The 20,961-nt window shown below is 47.8% G+C and overlaps 2 protein-coding genes across 2 annotated transcripts in view; one reads left to right on the forward strand and one right to left on the reverse strand.

Annotated features, from left to right (window-relative positions):
* Positions 1–20,961, forward strand: part of LOC140460025 (uncharacterized) — a 62,097-nt gene that overhangs the window by 38,833 nt on the left and 2,303 nt on the right. The gene's annotated exons all lie outside the window — the stretch shown is intronic.
* LOC140460864 (uncharacterized) lies at positions 574–9,251 on the reverse strand. Its single transcript, XM_072555564.1, has 2 exons — positions 9,173–9,251; positions 574–1,888 (listed from the first exon to the last, which is right to left on the reverse strand). Exon 2 carries the CDS (start codon positions 1,561–1,563, stop codon positions 799–801), a length of 765 nt encoding a protein of 254 aa, XP_072411665.1. The 5' UTR covers positions 1,564–1,888; positions 9,173–9,251; the 3' UTR covers positions 574–798.

The raw sequence follows: 20,961 nt of genomic DNA on the forward strand, positions 1-20,961 counted from the left end.
TCTATCTGATACACGACATTGGAAACTCAGTGCAGGAGGCTGAAAGAAATGAGCAGCTTTAAAACAAAAAACCCCTTGGTGCTCAAAGCCTTCAATGAGAGTCTGAGCCCGGCAGTAAGTTCAGGTAACCTTTATTGCAACCCAACTTTGTTACAGCTTCAGATCCCCCCAGCAAAAAGGCAGAGAAAAAGTAGCTACTTTTCAAACAGCTCAAGACCGAAGTGCGCACACCTCCCCCCAACAACCACACTTTCCTTAGTATTGGTCACCACCAAGTTGTCCCTTTGTAATTGGATCCTTGGTACAGCCTTAACCTTTGGGAAGTATTGCCTCACTCAGTAATTTCAACCCGTATCCTGTATTCCAAGTAAGTTGGATGGGCAGTGTCGAGTCAACCACACCGCTGTGGGTCTGGAGTCACGTGTAGGCCAGCCTGGGTAAAGGATGCAGCTGGAACGACTGAGTGAATCCTTTCCCACAACGGCAGTTTCCTCCCCTAAAAAGGATGTGAGTGAATCAGATAGGGGTTTTTGCTCCACCCACCCCCTCCCCCCCCCCAACAAAAAATGGTTTCATCGTTAGATTCTGAACTCCAGTTTCTGAACAAATTCCAATTCCGCCATCTGCCGCGGCCGGATTCGAACCCAGCAGCCCCGAAACTGGGTCGATAGTCCAGTTGATAATGGCACTCGGCTGTGGCTGCTTCAGTGCGTCCACAATTGGGAGGAGCAGGTGAAGCCCTTCCTGCACTGAGAGAGTAGGTGAACGGCCTCTCCCCGGTGTGGAGCCACTGGTGGGTCAGCAGCTTAATCGAGCAGGTGAACCCCTTCCTGCACCAGGGGCCCCCTGAAGGGCCTCTCCCCCTAGTGGAGCTGCTCGTGCCTCCGCAGGCTGCTCACCTGACAGAACCCCTCCCCACACTCGGGGCAGCTGAAAGGCCTCTCCCCCCGTGTGGACCTGCTGGTGCCTCAGCAGGTTGGAGGCCTGGGTAAAGGTCTTCCTGCACTTGGGGCAGCTGAAGGGCCTCTCCCCCGTGTGGACCCGCTGGTGGGTCAGCAGGTTGGAGGAACTGCTGAAGGCCTTCCTGCAGACAGGACAGGGGAATGGCCTCTCCCCCGTGTGGACCCGCCGGTGGGGCAGCAGGTTGGAGGAATTGCTGAAGGCCTTCCCACACTCGGTGCAGGGGAACGGCCTCTTCCCCATGTGGACCCACTGGTGCCTCAGCAGGGCAGAGGCCTGGGTAAAGGCCTTCCCGCACTTGGAACATCTGAACAGCCTCTCCCCCGTGTGGACCCGCCGGTGGGTCAGCAGGGCAGAGGAATCGCTGAAGGCCTTCCCGCACTCGGGGCAGCTGAAGGGCCTCTCCCTGGTGTGAATCCGCTGGTGCCTCAGCAGGGTGGAGGAATCGCTGAAGGCCTTCCCGCAGACATAGCAGGAGAACGGCTTCTCCCTGGTGTGGCTGCGCCGATGCGTCTCCAGGACAGACGGGACATGGAAACCTTTCCCGCAGTCGCCACACTTCCACGGTTTCTCCACGGGGCAGGATTCCTCGGGTCTCTCCATGGCCGAAGCTTCAGTTACACACAACTGCGTGTGGAGCCCCTCCCCACCGTGAATTCCCCTTCCCAGGCCGTATAACTGTTTCAGGCTCCACGGTCAGTGCACTGCAACAGTGGGGTCTCTCATCCAGTCCCACTGACGCTGAAAACATCCTCAAACAGGAACCAAAAAGCTTTGCTCCTTCTCACACAATCACAGTTGGAAAATTGTTGTCGTCCCGATGGATTGAGTGACTGTCAGACATTGATGTCAAAGTGAGGACTGCAGACAATGGAGAGCCCTTCAATCTGTTGATTTTGAAACTTCTGTCTTCAGATCGTCCAATACTCTGTTAAAAAGAGATTACAAAAGTGATCATTGTCAGTGCAGGGTAGAAATTCAGAACTAGGAATTCAACTTTCTGCGGAATATTCTTTTCTTTTCTAATTCCACAAAATTGAAAGCACCATCCCCCTCTGTTCTCACTCCGCTCTAACTAACTCCCCTGAAGATGCTGATTCAGGATCTTACAGGGGCAGAAAAGCAAAAACTGTCAAGACTAACATCAAGAAAAATCCACCTGAAAGTGAATATCTTTCACAACACTGGGATACTGCGGAGAGTGAGCAGGTCTGCCCCTCAGGTCCCTTTTAAATCATTCCCCTCTCAGCTCAAACATATGCCCTCTAGTTCTGGACTCCCATACCCAGGGGAAAAGACCTTGGATATTCACCCAATCCATGCCCCTTATGAACATTCATCAGACAATAGACAATAGGTGCATGAGTAGGCCATTCTGCCCTTCGAGCCAGCACCACCATGGCTGATCATCCACAATCAGTATCCTGTTCCTGCCTTATCCCCATAACCCTTGATCCCACTATCCTTAAGAGCTCTATCCAACTCTTTCTTGAAAGTATCCAGAGACTTGGCCTCCACTGCCCTCTGGGGAAGAGCATTCCATATACCCACCACTCTCTGGGTGAAGAAGTTTCTCTTCAACTCTGTTCTAAATGGCCTACCCCTTATATCTAAACTGTGCCCTCTGGTTCGGCACTCCCCCATCAGCAGAAACATGCTTCCTGCCTCCCGAGTGTCCAATCCTTTAATAATCTTATACGTCTCAATCAGATCCCCTCTCAGCCTTCTAAACTCAAGGGTACACAAGCCCAGTCGCTCCAATCTTTCAGCGTAAGATAGTCCCGCCATTCTGGGAATTGACTTTGTGAACCTATCTTGCATTCCCTCAATAGCCAGATTGCCTTTCCTCAAAATTTGGAGACCAAAACTGCACACAGTACTCCAGGTGCAGTCTCACCAGGTCCCTGTACAGCTGCAGAAGGACCTCTTTGCTTCTATACTCAATTCCTCTTGTTATGAAGGCCAGCATGCTATTAGCTTTCTTCACTGCCTGCTGTACCTGCATGCTTACTTTCATTGACTGATGTACAAGAACACCTAGATCCCCTTTACCTAACTTGACTCCATTTAGGTAGCAATCTGCCTTCCTGTTCTTGCCACCAAAATGGATAACCACACATTTATCCACATTAAACAGCATCTGCCATGCATCTATCCACTCACCGAGCCTATCCAGGTCACCCTGTATTCTCCTAACATCCTCCTCACATTTCACCCTGCCACCCAGCTTTGTGTCATCAGCAAATTTGCTAATATTACTTTTAATACCTTCATCTATATCGTTAATGTACATTGTAAAAAGCTGCGGTCCCAGCACTGATCCCTGCGGTACCCCACTGGTCACCGCCTGCCATTTCGTAAGGGAGCCGTTTATCACTACTCTTTGTTTCCTGTCAGCCAACCAATTTTTAATCCATGTCAGTATTTTGCCCTCAATACCATGTGCCCTAATTTTGCTCACTAACCTCCTATGTGGGACTTTATCAAAGGCTTTCTGAAAGTCCAGGTATACTACATCCACTGGATCTCCCTTGTCCACCTTCAGAGTTACATCCTCAAAAAATTCCAGAAGATTAGTCAAGCATGATTTCCCCTTCATAAATCCATGCTGACTCTGACCTATCCTGTTACTGCTATCCAGATGTGTCATAATTTCGTCCTTTATAATTGACTTCAGCATTTTTCCCACCACTATAATCCTCTGTTTTCTCTCTCCCTCCTTTCTTAAAAAGTGGGACAACATTAGCCACCCTCCAATCTGCAGGAACTGATCCTGAATTTATAGAACATTGGAAAATGATCACCAATGCATCCACGATTTCTAGAGCCACCTCCTTCAGTACCCTGGGATGCAGACTATTATGTCCTGGGGTCATATCGGCCTTCAGACCTAACAGTCTCTCCAGCACCATTTCCTGCCTAATTCAAATTCCCTTCAGTTCAGGTCCTTCAGCCACTATTACATCTGGGAGATTAGATCTGTCTTCACTGGGGAAGACACGAGCAAAGTACCAATTCAACTCTTCTGCCATTTCTTTGTTCCTCGCAATAAATTCATTTGTTTCTGTCTTCAAGGGCCCAATTTTAGTCTTAATCATTTTTTTTTCTTTTCACATACCTAAAAAAAGCCTTTACTATCCTCCTTTACAATTTTGGCCAGTTTACCTTCGTACCCGATTTGTTCTTTGCATATTTCCTTTTTAGATATCCTCTGTTGTTCTTTAAAAGCTTCCCAGTCCTCCGATTTCCCACTCATCTTTGCTATGTTATACTTTTTCCCTTTTGTCTTTATATGGTCCTTAACTTCCCTCATCAGCCACAGCCACCCCTGCCTGTCCTTCGGATCTTTCTTCCTTTCTGGAATGAACTGGTCCTGCATCTTCTGCATTATACCCAGAGATACCTGCCATTGTTCCTCCACTGCCATCCCTGTCAGGGGATTGCACCATTGAACATTGGCCAGCTCCTCGCTCGTACCTCCATAGTTTCCCTTATTCAACTGAAATATTGTCACTTCCGATTCTACCCTCTCCCTTTCAAACTGCAGATTAAAGTTTATTGTATTGTGGTCACTACCTCCTAATGCCTCTTTTACTTCGGGGTTCCTGATCAAATCCGGTTCGATGCACAACATCTGGTCGGCTCCAGCACAAGCTGTTCTAAGAATCCATCTCGGAGACACTCCACAAACTCCCTTTCTTGGGGTCCAGTACCATCCTGATTCTCCCAGTCTACCTGCATGTTGAAATCCCCCATAACAATGTACTAATATCTTTGCGACAGGCCAATTTCAGCTCCTTATTCAACTTACACACTACATCCAGGCTACTGTTTGGGGGCCTGTAGATAACTCCCATTATGGTCTTTCTACCCTTAGAATTTCTCAGTTCGAGCCATACTGACTCTCCAACCCCTGATTATAGGTCCCCCCATGCAAGGGACTGAATATCATTCCTTACCAACAGGGCCACCCCACCCCCCTCTGCCAGTTAGTCTGTCCTTACGATAGCACGTATACCTTTGGAATATTCATTTCCCAGGCTCTGTCCACTTGAAGCCACATCTCAGTTATCCCCACATCATCATAACTGCCAATTTCCAAATGAGCCTCAAGTTCCTCCACCTTATTGCTAATGCTTGGTGCATTCATATTTTTAATTTGTTACTCCCCTCACCCTTCCCATCAATCCCTATTTCACTTGACCTTACGGCATGATCCTTTTCTTTTGAGTTTTCTGCTCCATTGATTCCGTTGTCTTTCTTGACTTCTCTTGTTCTAACTTTCTTCTTAAACTTCCAGTTTGTCCCCTCCCCCCGACTATTTAGTTTAAATGCAGCTGTGTTGCAGTGGACAACCTACCTGCCAGAATGCTGGTCCCCCACCTATTAAGGTGCAACCCGCCCCTCTTGTATAATTTATCCTTCCCGCTAAACGTCAGCCTCTCATGCGCCAGGGAAAATATCCCTGGCCTATTCAGCCTCCCCCTGTAGCTCAAACCCTCCAACCCTGGCAACAGCCTTGTAAATCTTTTCCAACTCCTTTCAAAGTTTCACAACATCTTTCCTCTAGCAGGGAGACCAGAACTGAATGCAGTATTCCAAAAGTGGTCTCACCAATGTCCTGTACAGCTGCAACATGACCTCCCAACCCCTCTACTCAATGTTCTGACCAATAAAGGGAAGCATCCCAAACACTTTCTTCAGTATCTTCCTGAGACTCCGCTCTCAAGGAACAATGAACCTGCACTCCAAGGTCTCTTCGTTCTCCAACTTAACATTTGGATAAGTACATGAATAGGAAAGGTTCGGAGGGATATGGACCAATCAAGGTGGGACTAGCTTAGTTTCTGAATATAGTCAGCATGGACTCGTTGGGCTGAAGGGTCTGTTTCTGTGCTGTCTGACTAACTATTCTGTACTGGTCTTGAAATCATTTCCTTGCCTTCCCCCACAAACATCCACTTCTTTGTTGTTCAAAAATCAGTTGAGTTCAGCCTTGAATATATTCAATGACCCCCTAATTGCAGGGAGACATCCCCACTTCCGATCTGAATTCCTCTTGCTAATACACCACTTGCCTTGCTGACTGCTTGCTGCACCTGTCTGACAACTGGCAGTGACTGGTGTAGGAGGACGCTGAGGCCCCTTTGCACATCCACACATCATTCCTGATGAAGGGCTGGTGCCCGAAACATCAACTCTCCTGCTCCTCGGATGCTGTCTGACCTGCTGTGCTTTTCCAGCACCACACTTTTCGACTCTGATCTCCAGCATCGGAAATTCACCTCCTTTCTGCTTTTCTTTCCCCCCACAGTAAAGGCTGTAACTTTACATTGTGGCACTCCATTTGCCATGTGTTTGCCAATGGTGGTCTTCTCGACATCGGGGACCCTGAGCATAAACTTGGGGAACGGTTCGCCGAGCATCGCAGCTGGGTCCACAGAAGCCGACTGGACCTCCCAGTCACCACCCATTTTAATTCCCCTTCCCAATATGACCATCTTTGGCCTCTTCCATTGTCACAACAAAGCACACTGCAAATTGGAGGAACAACCCACCTTCTGCCTGGGCAGCCTGCAGCCCTGAGGATCAACACGGAGTTCTCCAATTTCAAATCACCTCCCTTCACCACTCTGGAAAAAGGGGGTGAGAAAAGAGAGTCCCGGGCTCAGAGATGTTGGACAGGGGAAGGGCATTGTGGTCTGGGGTGAAGCTTAATCTTCATTCAGAGAGAGAGAGGAGCAGGAGCTTCAGAAGCTAATGGTCCAACTTCTGTATTTAGACAATGGGGGGGCTCTGATAGGCAGGAGGACAATTCCAACTCTGGATTCCTCCCGTGGGTTAAACTTGTATGTCTGATGATCTTGCTCTATGGGTTATTGACTGTGTACATTATGCAACTCACGGTGGTGCCCGTTCGGTCGCCGACTTTCTCCTGACAGCTTGGTGGCGTCCCCCGCCTCCAACAACGAGCTCAAAGGGTTAGCGGCCGGTGTCTTATTTGTCAGGAACATAACCCCGGAAAAGGCTTGCCTTGTACTCCGGGTAGAACTCCCTTGGCAGAGGGTCCCTTTGAGACACTTCAACTGGACTTCATTGAGTTGCAGAAATGTCAGTGCTATAAATATGTTTCGCTTATTGTTGATGTCTTTTCTAAGTGGATTGAAGTCTACCCTCCTCCTAACGCTACTGCTGAGACTGTGGTGAAGATTTTGCTGAAGGAAATGACTCCCCCGCTTCGGTATACCTGCGTGCATTCGCTCGGACAATGGACCGCACTTTGTTGGTAATAGTAATGAAGAACTCTCGATAAAGGACAGATTTGAGAAGGCCTAAGGAATTCCTTATGAACTTGTAAGCCTCTCTTGGCTCATCCCGGAGATCGTACCTTTGGTAGTCTGGAATTTTAAAAAAAGCTCTTGCAGACAGTTTTAGTTTAATTTTAATCATCCCCTTCATGTAACAGTGATGCTATTAGTACAACCTAACATTGATACCTATAAGCCAGGCTAACTGGATTCTAATAAGCCAGGAGAGTAGGACATTGTTCTCCCTTCAAGAGCCCTAGCAGGCTACTCTGTTGTACTATCACAAACAGACTATCTTTATCCACAAGTTTACAAAGGCTATACTGTCACAAACACAAAAAAGTTAACAAAACCACTGCATGTTCTGAACTAGACAGATAATAGTGAAGGACAATAATTCAAGGGAGAAGTCAATTGATAGCGAGTTTCATTTTGAGGTCAGAATCAAACATTGTTATTAATTTCACAAAGGGACAGCCGTGAATGTTATCACTCGGTGTCCTGTTTTTTACAGGTTCACTGATGTTCAGGCAAACGTTCTTAATTGTCTTACTCTCTATTGTGCAGCAAATGTGTTATATTATTCAAAATTAAACATTTTAGTCAAAATGTTTAAGGATAGGTTTTCCTACTGCCACCTGTTTGCTGAAGTCTTTTAACTCTACTGCCAGGTCGTATGAGAATTGCTTTAATGGTACCAGCTATGGGTGTGCAATTGTTCATGTTCTACATAACATCTCCTGCCTATTTGAGACTTGTCTCACCCACTCGTGTAAGACAAAGGGGCCATATACCTCCTGCCCGTATAGACAAACAGCTTGTGTTCCACTGGCTGGGATACAGAAGGCCTTATGCGGCATGAGTAACTATGTACGGACCCGGGACGGAATCCTTCCCTTGTGCATTTATGGGGTCCTTTTTCTTTTCAGAATCTCATACTGTCACCAAGACCACTTGCAATTGAGTTAAGGGAGAGCTTAATGGGAACAGAATTCTGAGGACCACTGTCTATCAGATGTACAGCACAGAAACAGGCCCTTTGGTCCAACGCGTCTATGCTGGCAAGATATCCTAAATCTATCTGGTCCCATTTGCTAACACTTGGCCCATATCCCTGTAAAACCCTTCCTAGTCATATATACATCCAGATGCCTTTTAAATGTTGTAATTGTACCAGCCTCCACCACTTCCTCTGGCAGCTCATTCCTTAGATGCACTGCCCTCAATATAGGAATTGCCCCAAAGGTCCCTTTTAAATCTTCCCCCCACCCTCACCCTAAACCTGTAGTTCTGGACTCCCCCTTCCCAGGGAAAACACCTTGTCTTTTTACCCTCTCCATGCCCCTCATGATTTTATAGAAATCTGTGGGGTCACCCCTCAGCCTCTGGCACTCGAAGGAAAACAGCCCCAGCCTGTTCAGCTCAAACCCTGACAACATCCTTGTCAATCTTTTCTGAATCCTTTCAGGTTTCACAACATCCTTCCTCTAGCAGAGAGACCAGAACTGCACACAACATTCCAAAAGTGGCCTAACCAGTGTCTGGTGCAGCTACAACATAACTTCCCAACTCATCTACTCAATTAAAAGGATTGAGAAAGTTCTCAAAACCCACAACAGACACTGGAGGAACTTTTGCGGGTCAGCTTGGAACATCAGGGCGGGGGGATGGGAATGAGGGAAGGAAGCTGAATGTGCTGGAGCCAAGGTGGAGGAAGAACAGAGGATGCAATACCGGCTTGAAGCTGCAATGAGGAATATTGCATGTGCTGTACTTGGACCTGTTGCAGTTACTGGTGGGAATCGGGTACATTTTAAACATCAAAACAGAAAAGATATCCAGCCCTCCCCCTTCCCAATCTCTATCCTTCAGTCCCTCCTCACCCGGGTAACTAAGACACATACCTGAGTTTGCGGAGTCTGCTCCCTCCCTGGATTCACTCCAGTTGCAACAAGGGAACAGACTTCCCCGCTTCCCGTCTCTCCAGGATGAGGCGATGCCCAGAGGGAGGGAGTGTCACTCAAACTGACAGGGCCACTTCCGCATTATGACGTCATTAAAGGGGCGGGGAAAGGTGACAGTAAAGGGGGCGGGGCGAGGTGGACAGCGGGGCCCCCTCACTGCACCTGCGCGGCCCTGCAGCAGAAGGGGAGGAGAATCCCTTTCCCTTCAGGAAATCCCCACAGTGTGGCAGCAGGCCACACTGCCCCACTGACCCTCCCAAGGGTAACCCATTCCCCCACCCCCACTGCTCTCCATTTAACCCTGAATAATACACCTAACCTGCACATCTTTGGATATTATGCGGAATTTGGCATAGCCAATCTACCCGAACCTGCACATCCCTGGGCACTATGGGTAATTTAGCATGGCCAATTCACCCTAACCTGCACATCCCGGGGCACTATGGGTAATTTAGCATGGCCAATCCACCCTAACCTGCACATCCCTGGGCACTAGGGGTAATTTAGCATGACCAATCCACCCTAACCTGCACATCCCTGGGCACTAGGGGTAATTTAGCATGACCAATCCACCCTAACCTGCACATTCCTGGGCACTAGGGGTAATTTAGCATGACCAATCCACCCTAACCTGCACATCTCTGGTCACTAGGGGTAATTTAGCATGACCAATCCACACTAACCTGCACATCCCTGGGCACTAGGGGTAATTTAGCATGACCAATCCACCCGAACCTGCACATCTCTGGGCATTATGGGTAATTTAGCATGACCAATCCACCCGAACCTGCACATCTCTGGGCATTATGGGTAATTTAGCATGACCAATCCACCCGAACCTGCACATCCCTGGTCACTATGGGTAATTTAGCATGACCAATCCACCCTAATGTGCACATCCCTGGTCACTATGGGTAATTTAGCATGACCAATCCACCCTAATGTGCACATCTCTGGGCACTATGGGTAATTTAGCACGGCCAATCCACCCTAACCTGGACAAAGTTAAAAACCACACAACGTTCCCCGTCCAACTCTATTTTGATTTAGTCCCTACCCTCCCCTTCACTGTTTTGATCACACAGCATTGTCCTGTGGTTTGAAGGGCAGTGCTTGTCACTGGCCACTCGGGTGTTTTTATATCTTCCTGGTGGTGGAAATTGAATAAAGATTTGTGCACTTTGTGTCCTTCACTGTGTTTTACACCTGCACACACACACACACACCATGGGTGCTGGGGAAAAAATAAGCACTGCCGCACTTAGGCGGTAGTGTGGGGGTTGAAAAAAAAGAGAAAAAAGAAGAAAAGAGAGAAAAAAAATATATAAACAGAGGGGATAAAAATAAGCACTACCGCACTTAGGCGAAAGAAAAAAAAACCACACAACGCCAGGTTTTGTCCAACAGGCTTCTTTGGAACCAGTAGCTTTCGGAGTGCTGCTCCTCCATCAGGTGGTTGTGGAGAATAATATCATAAGACACAGAATTTATAGCAAAACATTCCCGTGTCCTGCCACTGAAATGATATATTGAACAAACCTGGGATTGTTAAGTTTTTATCTTTTCGAATGGGTTGCAGGTATCATGACATCTTCTAGTCTGTCACCTTCTCAAGATAACTCAAGGTTTCATCGCAAAATGTGACATCTCAGCTCAGACAATGCAGTAAAGGTGTGAGGTCAGAGTCTTCTGTGTCCCGATCTTGGGTCAGACTGATTCTATTTCCAAAGTGGAATTCACAAAATATTGCACGTATTGAGTGCCTGCAGATTTTGCATTTTTTGAGCAAAATAGAACGTATCTGCAAATATAATTCTGTAGATACACATTCACTGGCATGGACCTCTATGTGTGCGTATGTGCATGAGGGAGAGAAAAAGTCTACATCAGTGCTGTCTATCTCTATGCGTATTTGATAACAGATGCTTTATTTCTAGTGATGTAAATCCAAGCTGCATATGAATAGTTAAATGTAAGCGAGAGAGAGAATTCCTCAAGTTGGGCATGAGGAGAAACCTGTGAGATCCCTCCTTCTGGTTTTCTTCCTCATAAACATACAGTAAACACAAGCATGTATTTATTTCTCATTTTGTTTCATTTCTCTTGTTTTATACCCTGCGATGATGTGAGAGAATTATTAGATTTGGGTCAGCCATTTTGTCACATATTAAAGCCTGGAAACCATTTTGAATCTCAGCTTAGTGCCTGCTTGCTAAAGCTTGTGTTTCCCAGGCTCAGCGGAGACGGTTGGCCTTGCAGCTTTACTGCTTCCTGATAAACAAATTCTTTCCTGACATGGGACTTTATTTCCATCCCCCACAGTTGGCGAGTCAGGCAGGAGATACCCTGGTCCTCTCAGATCACCGGCCGATATCCTTTGAGAGATGAAATATAGAGGGTGGTTGCTGTTTTTGTTGTGTCCAAAATAAAGAGGAAAGCTGGCCAGGGACAAAAATGCTGTTAGAAATGTTGATACAATTCTCCCTACTCAGCCACAAGATACTAGTCAGAGAACTCAACAGGGTCCTAGCGTCTGGACGTAATGTTGCTGAGAGCACTTGTGCTTTACAAAGTTAGTAATAATGAATTTGCTTGCCCCAGGGTTTTGAGAGGTGAAACCCTATTTGATAAGCCCTGGACCCACACTGAGGTCCGTGCCATCCTTCAAGATGCCCCCGATCTGTTCGAGTGCCCAACATTACTTTTAAATGGCGAGTAGAAATCTGCAGTAAGTATAATCGCTCGCTTCAGGATGTCCTGACTTGAATGAATTCGACATACAGGACACATTGGGGCAACTATGAAAGACTCCGTTGTACTTCCCCCGAGTTGTGGACTCATGCAGAGACATGAACAACTTGCTTTGGAAATAGTGTTCAATTTACAAATGGAACAGCTGAGAGGGATTGAGAGTTTGCACACTTGGCTAAGCAGCAATGTGTCAGGATTTATGAGGCTCAACTCCCTAACTTGGGCTGTTCTGGAATGTGAGTGCCTCATTACCCTTGGAAGGAAGGAATAATCAAAGCTGACAAACTGAGACATGTAGAAAGTTGAAGAGTGTTACACGGAGAGAGAGAGGGGTGCAGGCAGAGAGAGTGTGTTTGTTAACCACCTCCTTGCCTGGTCAGCCTTTTTCCCTGTCGACAACTTGCTTTTATAGAATCACCTCACGTACATTGTTATGAATATTGTCTAATAAGAGTAGATGTATTTAGTAGATGAATCAAAACCATCCCAATGGCTGAAACAGCGGACACTCTCGTGTTGGACAAGTGGGAAATAATTGCATCAGTGAACCAAAACTCTTCAGAGTTTACATTCACGGGAAGGCCAAGCCTCAGCATTAGGACCGGGGCATATTGGGGCTGAGATGGAAAGGCCCGTTCCTAGTCCCTGCTGGGGTTCCCCGGTCAACAGTCAAGGTCATGGGGAGGCCGCATGGACACACACACAACACAATGAAAACGAGCGCCACCTCCTGGAGGAACACCAGAAGACCCCCGTCAGAGACACATCTTCAGTCTTCATCGTGAATGGTTCAGCCTGATCATTCTGCCTTTCACTGCACTCTTCCTTATCTTTCTTTCACTGACTATGTTTGATTGGGCCACAATGGATAGCCTGGTGATCTGTAGTAAATGGGAATTACAGTGTCATACTTTTCTTTACAGGACATACCTTCATGCAGAAAAGGACAGCCGCTCTAGCTGCTGGGTTTGTGCCCATATTCCCATCCACTCCAAGGGAGGGATTCCCCCTGAGATCCATACCTTTTAATGAATCTGACCCTGCTGAATGGGGGGGCTGTATCAGGGTCGCTCTGCTGCTGTCACAACTTTTCACATCCCCCCGGTTTCCTAAGTGGGTGAGTACCCCAAACTCTGACGGGGATAATACCCACCTCCGCTGGCAATCAGTGGGATATACAATGGATACATTTAAGGGTCGGTTCCAGCCTCAATACTATCACTCCTGTCATGTTTGGGCACCCAATGCGATGTGGGGAGGACAGGTCACAGGACCTCCTCTGCTCCTGGGCCTGGCCAAACTGGCCATAAACAGGTCCAGGCAACAGGCCATGGAGGGGGTCGTTAGGGCGACTGCCTGCCCCTCCTCTGTGGGTATGTCAGAGCCGGGGTGTCTCTGGAGAAGGAGCACGCGGTGCCCACCAACACCTTTGGGCTGTTCAGAGAGAGGTGGGCACCGCAGGGAGTGGAGTGTATTATTTCCCCCTCCAACTCTATTTTGATTTGATCCCTGCCCTCCCCCTCACTGTTTGATCACGCAGCATTGCCCTCTGAGAAGGGCACTGCTCGTCACTGGCCACTCGGGTGTTTCCTTTCTTCCTGGTGTTGGAAGTGGAATAAAGATTTGTGCACTTATTGTCTTTCACTGTGTCTCACACCTACACACGCCTCATGGGTGCGGGGGGAAATATAAGCACTCCTGCAGCAAGGTGGTAGTGTGGGGGGTAGAGAAGAGAAAAAAAATACAACCCTGCCCGAACACCCCCCTCCCTGTTCCTCACCAATCTCACTGCCATGACTCCACATCTAGGAAGTATTTGCATCAAGAGCAAGCATCCCTCAGGATGGCAGGCTGGTTTCAGTAAGTGTCTGCACTCCCTACTCCTTACTTCAACTGCTTACCAGCCCACTGCAGACAGGAGCATACTTAACCTCAGGGGTCCCAACAAGACCGCCATCAATTCCTCACTTCCCACCTTTTGGATTGGAACCCAATGCAATCATTTGTTGCCCTCTAATGGCACTGATTTCATTTGTGGCCATACGGCTTACCCCTGGCTGCCTACCTCCTGGACTGGCAGCTGGTATTTAGGATATGTTGACCCTTTCCTTTACCACTCCCACACTTTGCCTTTTGCGACTTCCAAACCACAAATCAAGAGAGCGCTCACAACTGTACAGCACCTTTTCTCTACCTTCTCCCCTCCCTATGCTACCCTCCACCTTGAGGGTGAAGGTTAGCGAATTGCTACCACTCTGGAAGAGATTGCCAATGCCACACCTTCAGCCTTTGACCTGCTCAGTGCAGGGATGGTCACTGTCTGCACCATTGCTCTCCAAAGTCACATGGCCCTCGACGCCCTGTTAGCTGAGAAAGCAGGCACTTGTGGCCTTATCGGCTCTGACTGCTGTATCTACATCCCCGACTCCAGTGACAACATTACTAACATTGCCGCCCACATTGGCAAGGCGGCCTCCTCCCTCCATGACACTACTCCCCGTTGGGACCTTTGGTCATGGATGGGTGGCTGGCTTGGCTTTTGGGCTCCCGCTCTCTTCCAGGGCCTTGTGCTTCTCATTGCTGGTTTCGTTCTGCGAGCACTTAGCATTATTTTCCAGAAACAGTGCTGTGCCCATTTCAGCTGCCTTCTGATGCCGAATATCCCAGCATCTTCCCAACTTGTGCCGCTTCTCATTTCTGACATTTCCGCACCAATGGATGGTTTCACTGACACTCTCTCTCCTGATCCTGGTGACCTGGACTATGACGGTTACCTTGGCGACTCTAAACCCCCATCGCCAACAAACCCCACTGGGTCCCTCCTTTTGCCGGTTCCTCTGAACTGACCTCCTGATTTGGTGAAAGAAAAGAAGGAAGGAATCGTGGGAGAATTATTATATTCTGGTCAGCCATTTAGTCGCATATTAAAAACCTGGAAACCACTTTCAATCTCAGCTTAGTGCCTGCTTGCCAAACCTTATGTTTCCCAGGCTAAGATTGTGTTTCCCAGGCTCAATAGAGACAGTCGGCCTTGCAGCTGTACTGCTACCTGATAAACAAATTCTTTCCTTGCATGGGAATATCTTTCTCTTTGCAAGGACCTATTGTATACTGATCAGATTCTAACCAAAACTGTCCAGACACTACGTGACTGGGCAAAGTGCCTCAGTTTGCTCAATATCCTGCAATTAACAGATTGCTAATTGTTAAATGATTGTAACCTATATAATCATACAACTCTCTGTTTCTCGTCATAGTGACTTGTGACCATGAGGTCGACTTGGCTCTCCCCGTGAGCTCCGAATAAACAGTCAATAACCCAAGGTTTGTGTGTCATGATTACTTATCTAATACTTATTGGACTACTACGAGCAAGTCACCCACAGCATAATCCATTTCCATCCCCAACATGGATCAAGACACCATCCTTTTTTGCCAGACAAGTAAATGTATCAAGCTCAGGAAACAAAGCCTGTCAAACATTAACAGGCACAGATCTAGACCAACCTTTTCCATAGTCTGTCCCTTCACCTCGATTGACTTTCTTTTTCCCCTCAGCTCCTACAAACCAACAGCTGAACCCAAGGATGAGAAAAGAAATGGGAAAGAGGGCGAGAAAAGAGAGTGGAGTCCTCCCAGATGTTAAACAGAGGAAGGAAGTTACAGTCTGGACTGAAGCTCAATCTTCATTCAGAGAGAGAGGAGCAACATCAACTTCAGAAGCTCATGGTCAACCTTCCGCATTCAGACAGTGGCGGAGGTTCTGATTGGCAGGAGGACCAGGCCCCTTCCGGTCCTCCAGGGTTTCCCAAAGATTGGTCTCCCCGTCCATCAGAGCAATGAGGAGCGGGGCCCTATGTCGGTCTCACACATGCGCACCATCAGCACTGCTCACAGCCGATAGAGCGGTTTCTTGGTCGCATGGGATTGTGGGTGCTACATCCGCCATTAAAGAGATGAAATCAAGAGTCCCATATGTCTTTTTAATCGTCTTTTTTTGGATGTTGGCGACGTATACGTCAGGGACTAATCTTTAATCGATGTTAGATTGATACACTGAGTGAAACACAACAGGCATTCAACTCTAAACTCTATTTCCAATTTGGTGCCAGTGCAGCACTCTTTATCTGTCCTCACATCAGGACAGAATCAAAGCCCGACATCTGTTCCACCTTAACGTTGATATTTTTTTAGTTTGCAGTTTCCAACCCTCCGTTTCAATCATTTATTAAAAGTTACTCGTGGTACGTGGGCATCGCTGGCTGGCCAGCATTTAGTTCCCCTTGAGAAGGTGGTGGTGACCTTCTGTAGTCCACACGCTGTACGGTGACCCACAATGTCCTGAGGGAGAGAATTCCAGGATTTAGACCCAGCAACACTGAAGGAACAGCAATGTGTTTCCAAGTCAAGACGGTGAGTGGATTGGAGGGGTACTTGCAAGAGGTTGTGTTCCCAAGCATCTGTTGCCTTGGTCCTTCTAGATGGAAGTGGTTGTTGGTTTGGAAGGTATTTTCTAAGTATCTTTGGTGAATTTCTATGTTGCATCTTGTAGATCGTACACATTCCTGCTTCTGAACAGTGGGGCAGAGGGAGTGGATGTATGTGGAGATGGTGCCAATCAAGCAGGCGACTTTGTCCTGGATGGTATCAAGCTTTTTGGATGCTGTTGAAGCTGCACCCATCCAAGCTGGTGGGAGAGTATTCCATTACACTGCTGACTTGTGCCTTGTAGAAGATGGACAGGGTTTGGGGAGTCACAGTATGCCTGACCTGTTGCCTGCTCTTGTTGCCATTGTGTCTGTGATTAGTCTAGTTGAGTTTCTGGTCAATGATAAACCCCAAGAACGTTGATAGTGGGGTGTTTAGTGACAGTAACACTGTTGAATATCACGGGGCAGTGGTCAGATTATCTCTTTTGGGGATGAGTCATTGTTTGTCATTGGCATGGCATACATGTTACTTGCCATTCATCGGCCCATTAGATATTGTTAAGATCTTGTTGCATTTCAAACTGAACTGCTTCAGTTTGTGAGGAGTTGTGAATCGTGCCGAACATTGTGCAATTATTGGGGAATATCTCCACCTCTGACCTTATGATGGAGGAAGGTCACTGATGAAGATGGTTGAGCCTAAGAAGACACGACCCTATGAATTCCTGCAGAGACGTCCTGGAACTGAGATGACTGACCTCCAACAACCAAAGCCATCTCTCTATATGCCAAGTATACCTTAACACTTAAGATACACAATAATATTTCAAAACTAATTGAAGGAATACATATAAGACACCCCTCTTCTGGGAGCTTTCAGTGCAAGTTTTTTTCTGTTCCAGGAACAATCTGATAAGTGTTGACTGTCATTAACCCTTTTAATCTTGGCCACCCATAGCACCCCCTATCCATTCTCCACCGCCATTCAAGCGCCCTCTATCTATTATCCACCTCCCCCCACCCCGAGTGCCCCCTGTCCATTAACCATCCCAGGAACTGACCTCGTGAACCTACGCTGCACTTCCTCAATAGCCACAATGTCTTTCCTCAAATTTGGAGACCAGAACTGTACACAGTACTCCAGGTGTGGTCTCACCAGGGCACTGTACAGCTGCAGAAGCACCTCTTTGCTTCTATACTCAATTCCTCTTGTTATGAAGGCCAGCATGCTATTAGCCTTCGTCACTACCTGCTGTATCTGCATGCTTGCCTTCATTGACTCGTGAAAGTGAAGACTGCAGATGCTGGAGATCAGAGCTGAAAAATGTGTTGCTGAAAAAGCGCAGCAGGTCAGGCAGCATCCAAGGAGCAGGAGAATCGACGTTTTGGGCATAAGCCCTTCCTCAGGAATGAGGAAAGTGCGTCCAGCAGGCTAAGATAAAAGGTAGGGAGGAGGGACTTGGGGGAGGGGCGTTGGAAATGCGATAGGTGGAAGGAGGTCAAGGTGAGGGTGATAGGCCGGAGTGGGGTGGGGGCAGAGAGGTCAGGAAGAAGATTGCAGGTTAGGAAGGCGGTGCTGAGTTCGAGGGATTTGACTGAGACAAGGTGGGGGGACGGGAAATGAGGAAACTGGAGAAATCTGAGTTCATCCCTTGTGGTTGGAGGGTTCCCAGGCGGAAGATGAGGCGCTCTTCCTCCAACCGTCGTGTTGCTATGGTCTGGCAATGGAGGAGTCCAAGGACCTGCATGTCCTTGGTGGAGTGGGAAGGGGAGTTGAAGTGTTGAGCTACAGGGTGGTTGGGTTGGTTGGTTGGTCCGGGTGTCCCAGAGGTGTTCTCTGAAACATTCCGCAAGTTCCATTAAAGCAATTCTCACACGACCCTGCAGTAGAGTGAAAAGATGTCAGCAAACAGGTAGGAGGAGGCTCATACAGTGTTGGAAAGCGATACTGTATTTCTCTGCGGAGGGTCGGCAGGAGGGAGTCTGACGAATACAATGGAATCGGGGACTGGGGACGGGGCAAGTCAGTCATCTCCCGATCGAGAGGAGTAACATACTACTGCCTCTGGGGTGAAGAGCGTTCTGTGGGACTGTATAAAGAAGTTCCTTGTGGATTGAGGAGTTTCCCCTATCAGGCTTCCCTTTTCTCGATTCGGCCCGTCCTACACAAAGGGATGGTGTTCCTGGGCGTCCTTAAAATATTTACCATAATGACGGGGTTGATCATTTTTATCCTCACTAGGCTTGCGTCTGCAGGTAAGATCAAAAAGACAGGTTCGGTAACGCCATTGTAACTCCCCCTGATTTCTACTGTCCAGATGGACCATCTGGTCTTTCTGATGGAAGAGTCCATTACAATAATCAATCTTCATCACGTTCCACACGTCAAAGGGGTCTGGTCCGGTGCACTGGACGACATCTCCTCAGTATGGGTGGTGATAATCTCTGATCATTCCCGGTCCCATCCATACTTAGTGGCTTTCCCCATCAGGATGTTGTACGTGATCAGAGAGGTGAGGAGATAAGTGATCCCCCACATGTCCCTCCTCTTAGTTCAAGTATCTGTAATAAGATTAACATTAGAACAACAGCAAGATTCAAAAACCCAAATGGACAGGGTCCACTCCTTTTGTTGGGATTCCAGAATTCTCTCCTCGTCTTTCCCCCTTTTGATTGGTGCGGTCAATCAATTTACAATGGTGCAGTTGGACCCAAGCTGAGCGCCCAGTGACTGTGACCGCCGTAGGGGTGGGAAGTAAAACCTGGAAGGGGCCATCCCAACGAGGTTGGAGACCTTTGCCAGTCCAGTTCTTGACGAGCACCAACGAACTGGGCTCTACCCGTGACGAGGCTGAAAGGGAGGGAACATCGCTGTAGGCCGCATGCTCCTGAGAATGAAAGGCACGCATAACACTAGTTAGAGCAAGAACATAACCAATGATTGCTTCGGTCACGTGGTGGACGTGGACTGAGAAGGGAGCCGAACCGTTCCAAGGGGTATGGAGGGGGTGACCAGAGAGACTCTCAGCTGGAGACAGTCGTGTCTTGCCCGCAGACATGGATCACATATGGAATAAGGCCACAGGGATTAACATAACCAGGAGAGGCCAGATTCGGCCATTAATTTGGCAAGGTTAGTCTTGAGTCTGGTTAAAACATTCAACAAGGCTGGTCACCTGCGGATGATAAGCACCGTGCAGTTCCCGACAAATACAAAGCTGGGAACAGAGTTCTCCGTTAATATTACATGCAAAGTGTGGTCCATTGTCTGAGCTAATGCATGCAGGTATACTGAAGGGGGGAATTCTTTCCTTAAGCAAAATCTTTATCACAGTCTCAGCAGTAGCGTTAGGAGGAGGGTAGGCTTCAATCCACTTCGAAAAGACATCAGCAATAAGCAAAACATATTTATAGCAACTCAACTCATTTCTCCAACTCAATGAAATCCAGTTGAAGTGTCTCCAAGGGACCCTCCAGCAAGGGAGTTCTCGTAGAGATACTTGAACTAAGAGGTGGGGGATCGCCTACTCACTGACCTGTTTGATCACGTACAACATCCTGATCGGGAAAGTCACTGACTGAGTATCGATGCGATCTGGAACGATCTGAGATTATCCTGGTGTCATCTGGTGCACCAGACCAGACGCTTTCAACGTGGAGTCGCTTGAGCGATGGAGTGAGCTGCCAGAGGAAGTGGTGGGTGCTGGTACGATGACAAGTTAAAAGGCTTCTGTATGGGCATCTGAATATGAAGGGTTCAGGTGGGTCAGGGCCAAGTGATGGCAAATGTGACTGGAGTCATAGAGATGTACAGCACAGAAACAGACCCTTCGGTCCAACTCCGTCCTTGCTGACAAGAGAGCCAACCCAATTTAGTCCCAGCTGTCAGCATCCGGCAAATATAGGGGGCAAGTGATGGCAAAATTGACTAGATTAATTTAGGATATCTGGGCAGGTTGGGCCAAAGGTTCTGTTTCCGTGCTGTGTGACTGTAATTGTCTTCAGTGAAAGCAGAAGTGTGGTTGTGAAGGCTGGACTTTCAGAGCATGTTTTGCCCTGACTGGAAGCAGCTGAAAATGTGTTGTTGGAAAAGCGCAGCAGGTCAAGCAGCATCCAAGGATCAGGAGAATTGACGAACCGGGCGTGAGCCCTGAAGAAGGGCTCATGCCCGAAGCGTCGATTCTCCTGCTCCTTGTATGCTGCCTGACCTGTTGTGTTTTTCCAGCAACAGATTTTCAGCTCTGATCTCTAGCATCTGCAGTCCTCACTTTCTCCTGACTGGAAGCAAAAGAGTTGGACTGAAGTGTGTTGGTGTTAATGCCTTGATGTCTCATTTTGCTCCCACCTTCCCAGGGACGTTAACCATTTTGTGTCTGGTCCTTCCTCAAGAAGCTGCATTGCAGGTTCACCCTGAATTGACACTTTTATTGCTTCCCAAAATCAGACCTGCTCACTCTCAGCAGGATCCCAGTGTTGTGAAAGATATTAACTTTCAGGTGGAGGTATCCAAAATTCAGAGAGATGTCAGTCTTGATGTTTTTGCTTTTT

Source organism: Chiloscyllium punctatum, chromosome 36 (genome assembly GCF_047496795.1).
Source record: "Chiloscyllium punctatum isolate Juve2018m chromosome 36, sChiPun1.3, whole genome shotgun sequence".
Lineage (NCBI taxonomy): Eukaryota > Metazoa > Chordata > Chondrichthyes > Orectolobiformes > Hemiscylliidae > Chiloscyllium > Chiloscyllium punctatum.